The following is a 14,435-nucleotide window of genomic DNA, read 5'->3' on the forward strand; positions in this document are numbered from 1 at the left end:
TAGTCCTAGAGAGGCATTAGGGAAACCTTCCAGCCAAGGCCAAAGCAAGCCTTGGGCCCATCATCTGTCCCAGAATGCAGAGCAAAGCAGAGCCCATGGCTAGCATGGATTCCATTGTGTTAGGAGATGGTTGTGATGGGGAGTGCCTCAAGTTTTCCTACTGGGGATGTGTCCTGGTCCTTCAGGTGCTCCTCTCTGGGTGCTGTTTTTTTGTATTTTCATCCATGACTGATAAACCATCCTCTGTCAAAAATGCCAGCATGGCCTGTGCATGGGGAGAAAGGGATCCATGGCAGAGAACATGGCTGCCATGACCATAAGGGTGGCTCCCAGGCTGCCTGGGGACAGTTCTCCAGCCTGCAGAAACTGCACTTGCTTCTGTGATCTTTCCCTTTGTGCAGCTGTGATCTGGGTGGGATTTTCCTCCCAGGATCTCCAAGCTTTGAAACACTGCTGGCAGCACAGTGTGCTGAGTGCCCAAACAGGCAAGTCCTAATCTCTCAGGAGGTTTTTCAGAGAGTGTAGGCCAGGAGAACAATGGGATGAAGCAGGAGCAAGGGAGAGAAAAGCATGGTCAGTTGGTTATTTCCTGACTGGTGGTTGTAGAAAACATTATTATTGGAATGCTGTTGGTCAGCTGAAGCAGACCTTGTGTGCTGACTGTTTTCAGTAATAGAATATTTGTAAAGTCTGAGGACTGGGGCTCCTTTTCATCAAAGCTTCTCAAGGTAGGAGCCTGGCACGAAGCCCCTCTGGCCATTCCTTTCTGCTGTCCACCAGCCGTCCTCGTTCTCCGCGATGACAACCACGGTGTCCCCCTCACTGATGTCCAGCTCATCCACGTTCTGAAAGGAGACAGGGAGAGAGATGGGGCAGCCTGACAGCACAGGGGGGCCCAAGAAGTATCTGGTGGGGTTTTTAAAATCCTGCTCTTCAACTTTCCTGCTTCTGAAACACCATACCACATAGTGAGGGATTAAGCATTTTGGCTCAGATTTCCCCAGCCTCCAGGGTGCCTCCTCCTGCACAACCTGATGGTTTTATCACTGGGGAAGTCCAGAAAGGGTTAAACACCACTCTCCTAAAGCAGCTCACCATGACCTGCATAGTCTGCAGGTGTTGCTAAATAGAGCAGAGTTTAATTCCTAAAGGGGATAACAGTGCCTCTGCTAATCCATGCCTGAAATAGGTCTCAGTTCTTTTAGCAGGGGACAGCAGTGACCAGTGGGGGACAGTGACTCTGGGACAGCAGTGACTTTCATCCCCTGACAAATGCAGTAGTTGCAAATAAGCTCTCCCTGAGCTCCCAGGCAGCCATCAATGTTCAGTGGTGCTGTCCTGTTTTCCATAGGAAACCACTTTGCTGCCCACAGTGTAGTAAATAGAAAACAGCATAAGGGAGGCTTCCAGAGATGTTTGAGGTGTCAGCTAAAACTGAATTTAATGCACCTGAGTTGGTAAGAATGGACTCAAAAAATGAGAGGCCTCAAATGTGCAATATACTAAAGGTAGTAACAGGCTCTTTTCTCAGCAGGGAATATCCCTGTGTGGCAGTTTTAAGGGAGTCCTGGAGAAATGAGGTGATCTAGTAGTGTCCTTAGGGAAACTGCCATTAACAGCGAGGTGCTTTCAACTGTGCTTGCATGAAATTTCATGTAAATAATAAAAGAAAGTTTAAAATGAAGCAAAAAAATACCCCAACGTTGAATAAAAGGTGTTGCAATACTGCTGTACGTAAGGGAAAGTGCTCCTTTTGAGCTTTTTCTCTGTTTTCATGATTTATCTGGCATTTATCTATTTTGTCACTGTCACATTTCTTCAATGTTGGCTGTTGGTGGCAGGTCCCTTGGTGTGAGGCTGTGCACTGAGACATAAAACATCCTGGATGCTGTTTCTTCTGCTGATCTAAAGCTGATAAAAGAAACCTTTAAACTGACATGTAAAACAGGAGGGGTTGGAGTTCAGGTTCTGGAGTCCATCTGAATTAGCAAATATTTATAACCAGTCCATTCACAACATTTTACTAATGGTATTCTGCCTAGTTAGGACTGGAGTCAGGATGTAGATTGTTCTCTTTAAGCTGGCAGATGAACCACATCTATTGTGATTCTGCAGCTTGCACCATGGAAGTACAGGAAGGAATGTCCTTGATTCAGGAACTCCTGCTCCAGTGGAGAACCTAAACCAGAGCAGGACATGTCCCTGGCTGTGAGATGACAGTAGCATCTCCTTCACAGAATTTACACTTCCAGGATGTTTCAATCAGCATCAATTATTTTAAATGTGATTCTCTGGAGTGTTTATTTTGAACCCTTTACCTGTGCTGTGTAGTCATAAAGCACTCTGTAGTCCTGTGATGATGTGATCTCAGCTTGTTCATTTACAAAAATGGATGCATAGACTCCTTCTGTTCTCTCTGCAAGGGGGGGAAAAATAAGGAAGAAATACCCAGCACAGAAACAAAGAGTTCAGTTGCTTATAAAAGCATGAGATCATATGCAAGAGTTCACAAATACAAGGCTTTCTGTTCTCTCTCTGCCTGGAGATGCACACATATAGAAAAGCTGCTGTGAGCTGTAGGTAAATCTTGCACAAAAACTGTCCCTCATTGAAGGGATGACAATGAACCCATTGAACTTTGTGGGAGGTCAGAAACGAGCTTCAGCCTCAGGTTGGGAAAAAGTTTTCCCCTGGTAAAACACAATCCAAGTCATCCAAGGAGGGAAACACTGATTAAAATGGTTTAACAAGTTGCTACTGGGGGTATAAAATTCTAGCAGTTCCCTGGCTCACATAAGACTTTCCTTTTCCCCTTGAGATAAATGGAAAATACTGTGCCAATGGGTCACCAGACATTTTTCAGGGGTTTATACAGTTCTCACATAGCTATTTGTCATGGACATCACTTTTTTTTTGCAGATGTTTTGTTTTAATACAGCTTGTTGTAATTAGGGAAATTTCTCATTTCTTCCCAGCATCTGTCTGGGGGCTTCCCCTGCTGAGCACCAAGTGCAGCAAGAGAGACCCTGGGCTGTGTTTCTGGCTGCCCAAGCAGGCAGGGCTGGCAGAGGCAGTTCATTTTAAAGCTGTTTGAAAACAACTTTTCTTTTGGTAAGAACTACAGTTAAAATGCTTTTGTTTACTATCCAATCAGTAAAAATGTAAAAAACTGTTACCTCTTACATAGTCAAAATACTGTGTTTTAAATATCATCTGATCAATTCCTAGTTATAAGGATTACAAGACAGCAGTGGAACTGTGAGAGGTGAGATGGATATTTGTATTAACATACCACGTGCTTGGTGTGTTAAAAATTGTATTTATTCTGTGGAATTTTTTAGTGGTAGTTGTGGTACACAAGGAGAAAACTAATATCTATGCCAGACTGCTGCTCTGAATGTACAGCCCCCCCTGCCTAGATGGAGGTTTTGAAGACTTTCTGGATTATTTGGCACTTTAAACGGGGAAATTTGTTAATACACATCCAAGCAAAATTAATTTCCAGACTACTCTTGCCTGCCAACATGTGAATATCTGCTGTAGACTTCTGCCCCATGTCAGAGCCTGGTTTAGCAACACAATCTAAAACAAACACATCTGGTAAACTGATTTCCTGCAGAGCATACCCAGAGGAGGGGCTGAAGGAGTGGCAGTTAATGTGTTGTTTTTGCTGCTCCCATGCAGTAGTCCAGAGAATCTGCAGAACCAAGAGAAGCCAAAACCAAAATGAGTGAACAGGCCTGGGTATGAGCATTCCTTCATCTCAGCTCTGACTCAGCCTTCCCTCCATCTGCTTCACAGAGTAGATGTCATCTCTTCCCATGGCCTTCTATTTTCTTTTATGCTATAGATATATTTATCTTCCATTAAAAATGTGTTTATAAAAATGCAGCAGACTATTGAACCATCAGCCTTCACTAAATTGTGCATGAAATGCAGCAGATAGTATTTTTTTTGTAGAATCAAAGGCTCATGGTGTGAAACTCCAATTATTTCACAATGTTAAAATGATGAAAATTGTCAGTTGCTTATAAGAGATTAACATCTCTTTGCGTTTAAGGAAAACCCTGATACAATTTAAAATACAGAGCTTTTGTAACAAGCCTTTCTAAAAGCTGTGAGTTTAAGTGAATTTTTATTTTAATCTATCCCTAGTTATTTCCAATATCACAGCTGGGTACTGAAGACTAAGCAAAGTGAGAAAATGGGTTAGGATTCTCAAGCAGAGATAGAAATAGCATTGCATGCTTAAGGCATATTTAAAGGGTCTGATTTTTTAGCTAGTGAACATTCAGTTTTTCTGGAAAATGGATTTCCTCTCTCAAGAGTTCCAGAAAGACTCAGGCTGAGTCTCTCCAGGCTTCTTGCCCATGCTGCTCACAGTTGTGCTCTGAATGGCAGGACAATTGTCTTATGTAACTGCACAGGATGCAGCACTGAATTCATTATTAGAGAAGATCCAGTTTCCAACTGAAAAACAAAGCCTTGTGTGTAACCTTGAGCAGCTCCCTGGCAAGCCTGGACCACATTCCAAATGGGAGATCACTGCCTGCTCCTTGTCCTTGCCATGTCATAGGGCTTGTTAAATTTTAAATCTCTTCTACTTTAACTGTGATGCCCTCCCCACTGTGAATTTGCCATTTTAGTATAAAATATTTAAACCAATAGAGGCACCACACTCTTCTGCTGTTATGACTGCATCCATGTTCTAACATTTACCAGCAGAAAGGGATCAGAATGAGGAAAATTGCCTCCCTGATCATCACAGTTTTTCCACCCTTGGATCCAGACAGAGCAGCTCTTTGTTCTGCTCAGCTGGTTGGTGCTGTAAGCATGGAGGAATGGCCCCAAAGGAGGAATGGCCCCAAAGGACAGCTCCTCCAGCCTTTGCTCCCAGCCACATTCACCTTCACCCTCCCTGGAACAAACTGTGTGTTGCTACGTGCCCTGACTCAATAGGAAAGAGGAAACTCTGGCTGCTCCCTCCCCACTGCTGGCCCAGTAATGATGAACTCATCCCCTGTCCCTCCTCCCACTGGGGCACACCAAGATGACTCTCACTGCATTTCAATACCTTCCCCTCTTCTCTCAAGTCACACTCACTGCTACCTGCTGCCTCTTGCTACACTGAAGGCTGCAATGGCTTCCCAGGGGAGTTGTGTGCCCAGGCAGGGCTGCTGCTGTGGGAAGTGACCTTGGCCTCACCTCTTGATCATGCCACAGGCCGGGCTGGGGCTGGGGCTGCTGCTGCGCTCCCGGCTGTAGTAGCTCTCGTAGCCTATGGCATCTGCACAGGGCAAGAAAAGCAGATGTTCAAACAGGAACCACTGAGAAAACTGTTTGCTCCCCGCCACAATGTGCCCTGGAGCTGCTAGAGCAAACTCAGGGCAGCACCTGCCTGCCCTCACCTGTTATAGATGGATAATGAGATGATGGGCTCTCACAGTTAAAAGATAACTCTTTGTGAATATTAGGAGAAGCTTTAGTGATGTATAGCTATGTTATTGTAGTTTAGATGTCCTCTGTTCTCCCCACAATTCCCTTTCCCCCCTGTATTGTTGCCATCAGACAGCCAGGGCTGTCTAGGACAGGTAAAGGAAGGCTGCACAGGTGTCCCTTGCATGCAGCAGGTGGGAATGGAAAAGCTTGGGGGTGCTTAGGGGGTGGGCATGGCAACACCTGAGCTCCAATCCAGTTCCAAAGCAGTCTCCACTGATAAATGGCACAGAAGAGCTGACTGACAGACCTTGGGAGGGGCCAGGGCTGGCTGATGCCACCCCCAGGGGTATAAAAAACTGAGCATCCATCTTGAAAGGAACAGGCTATGTGGTATCCATGAGGGGCAGTTCCCAGCACTGCAGCTTTTTCCTAATGTAGTCCTTTGTTGTATTTTTCTAAGGTTTAATAAATCTCTAAATTTTCAAAGTGACCAGTTGTCTGTCACACCTGGAATGAGGCTGGAGCAGCTCAGGGGAACCTGGGGGTTTGACAGAGCCATTCCAGTGCTGTGAACAGCCATGGATGGCCCTGGTGGCCAGGCACCCTCGGCCTGAGGCCCATTCCAGGAGCTGTGACTGCCCTAATGAGGAAGGCACTTTCCTCCATGGCTGTTTCTTCTGTGGCCTCAAAGCTGAGGGTTTAAGGGGGCAGAGTATGGTCACTGGGTGCCCTAAACCGTGTTCATGACAGAATTTGCTGCAGCACATTTTGTTTCTTCTTTCCTCAGTCAGGAATTTTTGCCAGAGCTGGGGATGTTTCTGAGTGTTATTGCCTGCAGCAATAACGAGCAATTTCCTGGTGTTTGCTTGTGTGTTTCCCCACCTTTCATACCTCCCCCATCCGCCTCCTGAGAGCTTATTTGCTGTTTACCCAGAGATATTTGGGTTTTATTCTCTCAAACACATTTAGGTTGCAGTTCCTTCGCTCTCCCCTATGGTGTCGTTAAGGGTGAAATTCAGACCATTTCCAAGTGTAACTTTACAGATGAAATAGTTACAGATGGATTTCTTTGTCAGCTCAGAACTCCCAGTGCATTTTTACAGCTGGTGGCCACACAGCCTGCTCCAGTGAGAGCCAAGCAAACACGAGTGAAGTCTATGATAGTGTTTTATCTCAGCCCTGATAGCAGCATGTTAACAAAGACATCAGACTGGGGCTAAAGGTTCTGTTGACATTCTCACACTGCCTCAGCCAGGACACTGAGCAGAGCAGGCACACAGACCTAGAGTGTGAAGAATCCCTACAAATGAGACTCACAGTAATTAGGGAGTTTTCTGATCAATTTAAGGGTCTCCTGTTGCCCTTGTGCACTGTCACCTTGGTGCAGTTTCCAGCCTAGAGGGCACTGTAAGACTGGGTAGAAAAGGAAGCAAGCAAGACCATCAGGAAGGTTTGGTCGGGGTGAAGGTCTGCTGCCACACAATGCAAATGACACCTGGGTTTCCTCCTGCCTTTTGCAAATAATAGCACAGATCAGCAGCTCACCATGTGCTACAGAGCACACTCATTAGCCAGAGCTGTGGAGAAATGAGGTTATTGCTTCCAGAACATTTTCTGTCCTTTTCTAGAAGGTGACAAAAATAAACAACAAAAAACCAAGTCAGGTTTTTCTTTGCCTTTCATAAAGCTCTCAAGGGTTTTTTCCACCTAGTTCTTATTAGAAATGACTCTGACATGACCAAGAGCTTTTTGTAGAAATTTCCTAGGTGACTGAAGAATGGCAAATCTTAAATAGGAAAAAACCCCAAAAACCTAAACCAAGAAACACCAGCTAAGAATTACACATTTCTTAGTATACAGAAGTGGTTTTACACTGTTGCAAGGCACAGTTCTCCTTTCTGCCACTGAAAATGTAATTTTTCCTGGGTAAATTCTCCTTATCAGTGAATTTAAATCCCCTATGTGAAGAATAAACTATGGCAGCAAAATGGCATCCAATGCACCAGTATCTATATACTAGTTTTAAAAATTTCCAAAATCCCAATTTTTAGCCACTGTAAGTAATGGCAAAAAGGCTGAGTGAGAAGCAGGCCTCAGATAGCTCAGTGCTGAGTTAGTGGCAGCACCCAGCTCTGCTGATGAAGGGCCTGGGGTGCAATCCCTGTCAGCTTTGAGCTCTGCAGTGAAATCAAAGGGGTGGAACTTGTTCTTGTAGGTGATAATTATCCCCAGGGATCAGGCCCTGATTTTGTATCTGTACAACTCCTAGCATGAAGGGTTTTATGGAACTGTCTTGTGCTGCCTGTTGAAGTACAGGTGTGGTTTGTGTCTGGCCATGTGACACATCAGACAACTCCTTTCCTGCAGGGTGTTTGGAGAACTCCTGCCCTGCAGCAGCAGATTTTCATTCTCCACCTGCTCTTGCCCCATGCTGGGTCAATCTCCATTTCAGACCAGAGGTTTTGAGCACTGAAGTCCAGGAAAAAGCAGCTTTGGCTTGAATGGGCAGAGCCTGTGAACCTGACAGCAGTTCTGGGTGCTGGGACAAAGCCAATTTCATTCAGAATTTCTCCCAGCCAAAGTCGTGGCTTATGCAAACTTCCTGAGAGCAGAAGATTTGTTATTCCCCATTGGGCATGTGGAACAGAATAGAAAACTTCTCTGTGCTGCAAATGAGGAGGCAGCACCTCTGCCAAGGGGACACTGGGGTGCAGTTACTGGTGAGGTGGCTCTGTCTTGTCACACTGCAGGAAGCTGAAGTTGCCATTCCTGCAAGGCAATTTGCCACCTCCTTAGCAGTGTCAATTCAGCTGTACTGTGAAATGAGCCTGGCTGCAAAGCCAAAACAAGTTTTTTCTTCCTTGGAGGGTTATTTTTAAGCTGGATCATTCTGCTATCCCACTTGGAGCATCACTCAGGCAGCAATGGCAGCACAGTGTGGGAGAAGTGAGCCATGGCAGGTGGGAATGAAAAGTTGGAGCAGGAATTCCTCCAGCTGGTTTCACCTCCAAAGGATGTGTACTGCACAAGCATCTGACAAGATCAGTAGGAATAATTACCTGGAGGTTCTGTTCCTGTCATTTTTGTCTTAATGAAGTAGTCTATGTCTGACTCTACAACACAGTTCTCCAAGCTGACCCGAACCTCTTCATACATCTACAAAACAGAATCCAAGAGTTTAATTTAACTTTTAACATTTCATGTTGAATTAACAAACAATGCTCTTGTAGTAATTGTCCCCTTCAGAAACACCTTATACTTGGTAGATGTCTGACCTGGCTGCTCTTCAGCCTGCCCCCTGTACCAATATTCTTGTAATACCCCTGTCTGTGCTCTGGGTAGTCTTAAAGACAGCAGGACAAAGGCAGTCCAGAACTTTTCAATAGAGAAATTACTAGCAGGAAACAACCATTCAAAGTCAAATCTAGTGTATTGTTTACATCTTCCACTTTTGAGGCCATGACCGGGTGCCTTTTTTGAAATTGAGTCAAAGCTCAAGTATACTCAGCAGAGTTTTGGGAGCATTCCCCAGCACAGCAAGGAGTGCCACCAAGTGACACAGCCTGCCTGCATGCAGACTTGCATCTGGATGGCATCTGGGAGAGCAGGAGTGGCCATTTCCCTGCGGGGCAGGGCAGGCTGTACCTCGTCATCCTTCACACACTGCAGGGACAGCTGGTTGCAGTGCACCCACAGCGAGTTGCGCAGGATCGTGATGCGGTCGCACTCCTGCAGCTGGAAGACCTAAAACCAAACAGGAAATGTGATGGAGCATTGTGGTATTGAGTTCTTGGCTCTGCAGGCTGGGACAGTGCTGGGGGTGCAAACCTGTGCTGAGGGCACCATGGTAAAGGATGTTTTTTCAGTTGGTGGAGAAGCTACATCTACTGTTTGTGCTCAAAAATTTGTTCTAATTGCTTGCACCAAATTAAAGTTCTATTTTAAAGACAAAAGCAAAGCAGGGGAGAGGAATCCAGACCTGAATTTGACTGCTACCTCTGCTGTTGAGGATTTCAGAGTCAGGGTCCTGTCTGCCCATCACACTGAAATCTGGATGTTTAACAGACCAGTAGAGTACTGGCATGAAAGGGTTGTATTTATGTTAGAGGTAGAGGCAAAACTCAAAATTATCCACCTCTGCCATCTAAAATGCCTCATCTAAAATTTCTCTCTTTTGAAAGTACTTGAGGCTCTCTGGAGTTGACTCTGCATATCAAAGGTTACTTTTGTGGTAAAGAGAAGGCAATTTTCTGTCTTTGGAGTTATTCCCTTCCTTCATCTGTCTGGCTTCCTCAAGTTGCTGCACTGCTTAGGGAGAAGGAAGGGGGCAGAGAAAAAAGTGTGAACCGATTTGGGGGAAGAGGCAGATAAGCTCTTTCTTTAAAAACTTGAAAAAAACCAAATCACCCTGATCTCTACGTTGTACTGTTAAAAGTAGAACAAAGTTTTGGTTTTCTATGAGGTGTGAACATCTCAGATGCTTCCAGCCATCTGTCTCCATCTCTATTTGCTAGTAATTATGTCCAGAACACCACAAATGTACACAGCATTCAGCAGAACACTCAGTTGGGTATGCTTCCTGCTATCTAATGACTTACCAACTAAAGAAACCCAGAAAAAGGAATCTGTCAGGGGAGCAAGCTGCTGTGGGGACTGGTTTCTGAGAGTAAAGGTTTTAAGGAGAGCCTGCAAGGTGGAGAATGAGTATCTGAATGCTCGTTCTCAACAGAAAGCCTGTGGCCCTTGAGGCTGCTGAAACAGCACCAGAGCCAGCAGGGAATTTTCCAGATAAATGGTGTCCTGTCAGGAAATGCTGTTAATCCAAGGAGGAACTGTAGTGACTCTGGCCTTTCAAGCCCTTGTCAGCACCCAGAAAAGCCAGAAAAGCACAGCTGGGTGCTGTGTTTGACACATCCCTGGTGCTGCTGGAGAACCAGGGCAGTCCAGGACAATGTGGCACAGCCCCTGTGACAAAGGCCACCCCAGAGCTGCCACTTGCCAGCCAATACTTTCAGGCTGTGGCTGTCCAGCACTCAGTTACAGACCCAGGCAACCCCAGCACCTCCAGATTCCCCACTATGCAGCCACAAGTGTAGGATTTTAAGCTGCTTTTTGTACTAATTGCTAGTTTAAAAATCCCCAAAGAGTATCAGTTCTTCTCTCTACAAGCACTTTTAAAAGAAGGCACAAAAGATGCCCTTGCTTTTTGAGAGCCTGTTTGGATTAAGCAGTGGTCACAAGCTCTGTGGGCTGGCCAGGATTTAGCTATACAGGACACAAAAGAGTGTGAGGTTGTGGAATGCTTCACTGGTTTGTTGGCTTTTTAAGAAGAGAGAAAATATGCATCTTTGGAAGACTAAGGCTTGGCATAATATCTGTGGAAATGTCTGTGCCAGTTGTGGGGCTTTTCAGTCCTCTCAGAGAGGGAATATTTAAGAGGAAGCAGAGAACTGGAAATGTATCCTCCTGGCATTTTATTTTATGTGGAAATAAAGCCTGCAACAAGTAAATATAGCAAAATCAGACTTTAGCAGATGGGCAAATGTACTTGAAGGATTACTGTGATCAAATGAGTGCCTGATTTGGATGCCAGCCAGTTCCTGAAAATTGTTGTGCAAAACTTAATAGCCAAGTGCAAATCTCCTTGTCCATCCTCAGTAAAATGGAGACAGAGACTTTTCTACCACTGCCTTTCAACAGAAAGATTATTTCATTGCAGAGGACAAATATTCTTGCAGGTGAATTGAAAGTGCTGTGAACATAGTGTGTGGGGTATGTACCAGTTCATATATTGCTCCACCTCTCCCACCTCTGCACTTATTCCCCTCCTTTGTTTTTACATAGCTGTGCTGACCAAGCAAGGAGAATGTCAGTGATACAGGAGCAGCTATGTCTAAGTAAACTCTAGTTTTGCAGTAATTTTGCAAAGACATCTGTTGGAACTCCACATAAAGCAAACAGCAGAACCCTTGGGATGGCATTTCAGGCCTTAGACTGAGATCTTCCAATGGAATAAAATAAAGAGTGTGCAAACATCTCTGCAGAAGTCAATGTTTACCTCACAGGTTTTGATGTGTTCCTGCTCCCACTCTGTCCTGACCTTGTCCAGCTGCTCGATGTTCTGCTTGTAAACGTTCTCTGTAAACACAGGCACAGAACACAAACCCAACAGTCAGGGGAAAAGTGCTACAGCCTTTCTCTCTTTCCTCCTATTGGGCCTTTCCTGTGATTTCCTATGCTTCAGGCCTGTGATTTGCTTGAGTATCACAAGAATATGTGAGTTTGGGACAGGTGGGGCACAATAATTATTGGATTTTTTCTTTGTAGCTATGTACTAGAGTAAGGATTCTCTCTGTGTGGTTTGCAGGTCAGGTATAAACTTTATAGTAGGGATAACAATTCAGAGATGAAGAGCCTGGACCTTGCTTGGGCACTGAGCATCCTGAGGCTCTTCCCATTCCCAGCCAGCTGGGCCCTGTGATTTGGTGGAAGCTGTTCCATAGGGAGGGAGGCACAAGCCTGAGCTCCAGAGTCAGCTCAGGTCGTGCTGGCCTGTCCTGCTGGCCATACACACGTTTGTGGCTGGAGATCACTGCTGTGCTCATGCCCATTGGGATGGGGGATGGGATTTGGGCTCTCTCAGGGCAATTTGAGCTCTACTGTGCTTTCAGACTTGCTTCAAGAAGAGCTTTTCTGCTCTGGGTGAAGTCCCTAAAGGAAGTCTTCTGTAAATTCTTTAATGCAAGCAGGACACTGGCATTTTCACAGAGGGGAGTGATTGCCAGTGACTGTCAGGCTGCTGCTCTTTAGAGGCTTCTTCATTAATATTTGGGTGGGTGCCTCTGGGAACCCTGGCAGCCTGGATGATTTGGATGTGTTCTATCAAAATCCTGTGCTGGTAGATCTTTGCTGAGAAGACTCAGTTCAGCTGCAAACAGCATCACCTGCTTCATTTGCTGCATCTCTGCACTGCTTGGCTTTGTTCTGGCTCTGAAACAGGAAAAGAAACACCCCAAATTAACTTCTGACATATTTTTCCTTCTGCCCCAGTTTGTTGTGCTGCCTCCTCTCTTTTCCCCTCTAGGGGAAAGGCTCTAACTTAGAAGAACTTCCTGGCTGTCCCCCCTTCATGCACAGCTCTGCTGAATGGAGAAGGGACAAGAACTTCCCAGGTGCAGCCACAGGTGCAATGACTTCAAGGGAAATCCTTCCATTCAGACATCCCTGCCAGAGGAGCTCAGAGCCAGGGTGATTCAGCCTGAAGCTGTGCCTGCTTGGCTGAGCTGGTTTTTCTCAATTGTTTGATGTGCTTCTCTAATAGATATTTATAAGCAGAAATAAGTGGCAGTGAAAATTCTTCATCTTTCAAGCTCCTCATGTAATACTCAGATGAAAAGCACACAGCTTTTAAAATACTTTGCAAATGCCAGATTATTTCCCATAACGACTCAGAAGCCTAAAAATTAAATTCACTCTAAGTAGAAGTCCTCTGTTTTAAAAACCTGCAGTTTTTAGCAAATGAGAGAACAGCCATCAGTGACAGCTCTATACTCTCAGGTCCTTCTGCACAGATGGGGGTGACAGCACAGTAATGCACTGCTCTGGGCATCAGTGTCATGCATTCTTCCCCCTGCCCTTGAAGACAAGGCTCAGGTAGGGGCTCTATTCCTCCTCACAGCTGGCTGGGAAATGTGGAGTAAGCTGGAAATAGAAGTTACATTTTTATTTGCTTCCTGGCCCAAACTGTTTGCAAATGCTGAGCAGAATTAAACAGCTTGAGCTGCCTCTGTGCATTCCCCACGTGCTGGCTCATCCAGGGAAGAGCTGGCAATGGAGCACCCTGGGCTCCTTCTGCATGGAAGGAGCTGGGTCAGGTTTAGTTGCCGTTGGAGCTGTGAAATGTTTGGTGTCATTTTGGCAGGGCCAGGATTCCATCCCCTCCTTGCAGCTAAGCTGCAGGGGTTTGCTTCTCAAAGATTAGGGAATGCTGGAAATAAAATATAAAGTTCTGATGCTGTTTTTAGAGTCTCCACAACACCACCCCCCTCTCCTTGAGATGATTTTTGATCCTTTTTGCTTACACTGCACTGATTTTTATCGAGCCAAAGGGAGTTCATTTATTTTGTTTTCTCCATCTGTTTCACTGTAAAATGTTCCCATTAAAAGTTAGTGGATTGTCAGCTGCAAGTATCAAGACGATGCAATGAAGGACTGCAGTGCCTTAATTTCCAACGATTTATTTTTGAGTCTGTAAATTTAGTTGAAATTAAACTCACCATGAGGAGGAAAATGTTGAGGAAAAAGATGCATTTTAATGTAAGATGCTACACTTACTAAGTGTAAGAGACCAAAAGGCAAAACTAACTGCATGACATATTTTTGACTTGTTTCTTTTTTGTAATGAGTAATTTCAGAGAAAAATCCCATTCAGTTTCCTTGCAGGATTCACAGAGCAATTGGAGCAGCCTGGCATAAATTAATTAGATAACTTCATCCCTTCCCAGAGGATTCTTTGGGGTTAATTTCAAAACAAAGCCCCTGGCATCCTGTAGAATGGATTAATTGTATTCTCTTGTACCTGGAGAGGGTAAACCCCCCAGTTTTCCCCCTGGAGAGCTGTGTCCTGTCAGTACCTTTTCTGTTTGCTTGGGGTTGCCTGCGGCGCTGGTGCGTTCGAAGGATTGCTCGGCCTCATCCGCCTCCCTGCACTTCTGCTCGTAGCTCCTCTTGGACTGGGGCAAAGAGATCACACATCAGGCTCTGCCTGGGGCAGCAAGGCTGGATTCCCCCCAGAGCTGTTCCAGTCACCTCCTCCTCTGCAGTCTGGGACAGCAAATCAGTGCCCAGGGTGGGCAATAGAGAAAAATCCCAATGGCACCATAAGGAGGCAGAAAAATAAACTGAAACATTGGAGTGGGGCTGACAGCACAGATTGAATCCTTTTCCTGCAGCCCTGAAATTGTTTGCTTTGTACAACTGCAGCTCCCTGCAGGGGT

General features: G+C 45.4%; 1 protein-coding gene across 1 annotated transcript in view; it reads right to left on the reverse strand.

Annotated features, from left to right (window-relative positions):
* Positions 1 to 535: 535 nt before the first annotated feature.
* Positions 536 to 14,435, reverse strand: part of PSTPIP1 (proline-serine-threonine phosphatase interacting protein 1) — a 47,604-nt gene continuing 33,704 nt past the window's right edge. The window contains exons 7-15 of the mRNA XM_058033515.1: positions 14,073 to 14,171; positions 12,384 to 12,429; positions 11,498 to 11,577; positions 9,085 to 9,183; positions 8,499 to 8,595; positions 5,206 to 5,287; positions 3,627 to 3,697; positions 2,319 to 2,416; positions 536 to 845 (exon numbers count right to left, since the gene is read on the reverse strand). Coding sequence (XP_057889498.1) covers positions 714 to 845; positions 2,319 to 2,416; positions 3,627 to 3,697; positions 5,206 to 5,287; positions 8,499 to 8,595; positions 9,085 to 9,183; positions 11,498 to 11,577; positions 12,384 to 12,429; positions 14,073 to 14,171 — 804 coding nt within the window. The 3' untranslated portion in view covers positions 536 to 713. The remainder of the gene's footprint in view (positions 846 to 2,318; positions 2,417 to 3,626; positions 3,698 to 5,205; positions 5,288 to 8,498; positions 8,596 to 9,084; positions 9,184 to 11,497; positions 11,578 to 12,383; positions 12,430 to 14,072; positions 14,172 to 14,435) is intronic.

Source organism: Melospiza georgiana, chromosome 13 (genome assembly GCF_028018845.1).
Source record: "Melospiza georgiana isolate bMelGeo1 chromosome 13, bMelGeo1.pri, whole genome shotgun sequence".
Lineage (NCBI taxonomy): Eukaryota > Metazoa > Chordata > Aves > Passeriformes > Passerellidae > Melospiza > Melospiza georgiana.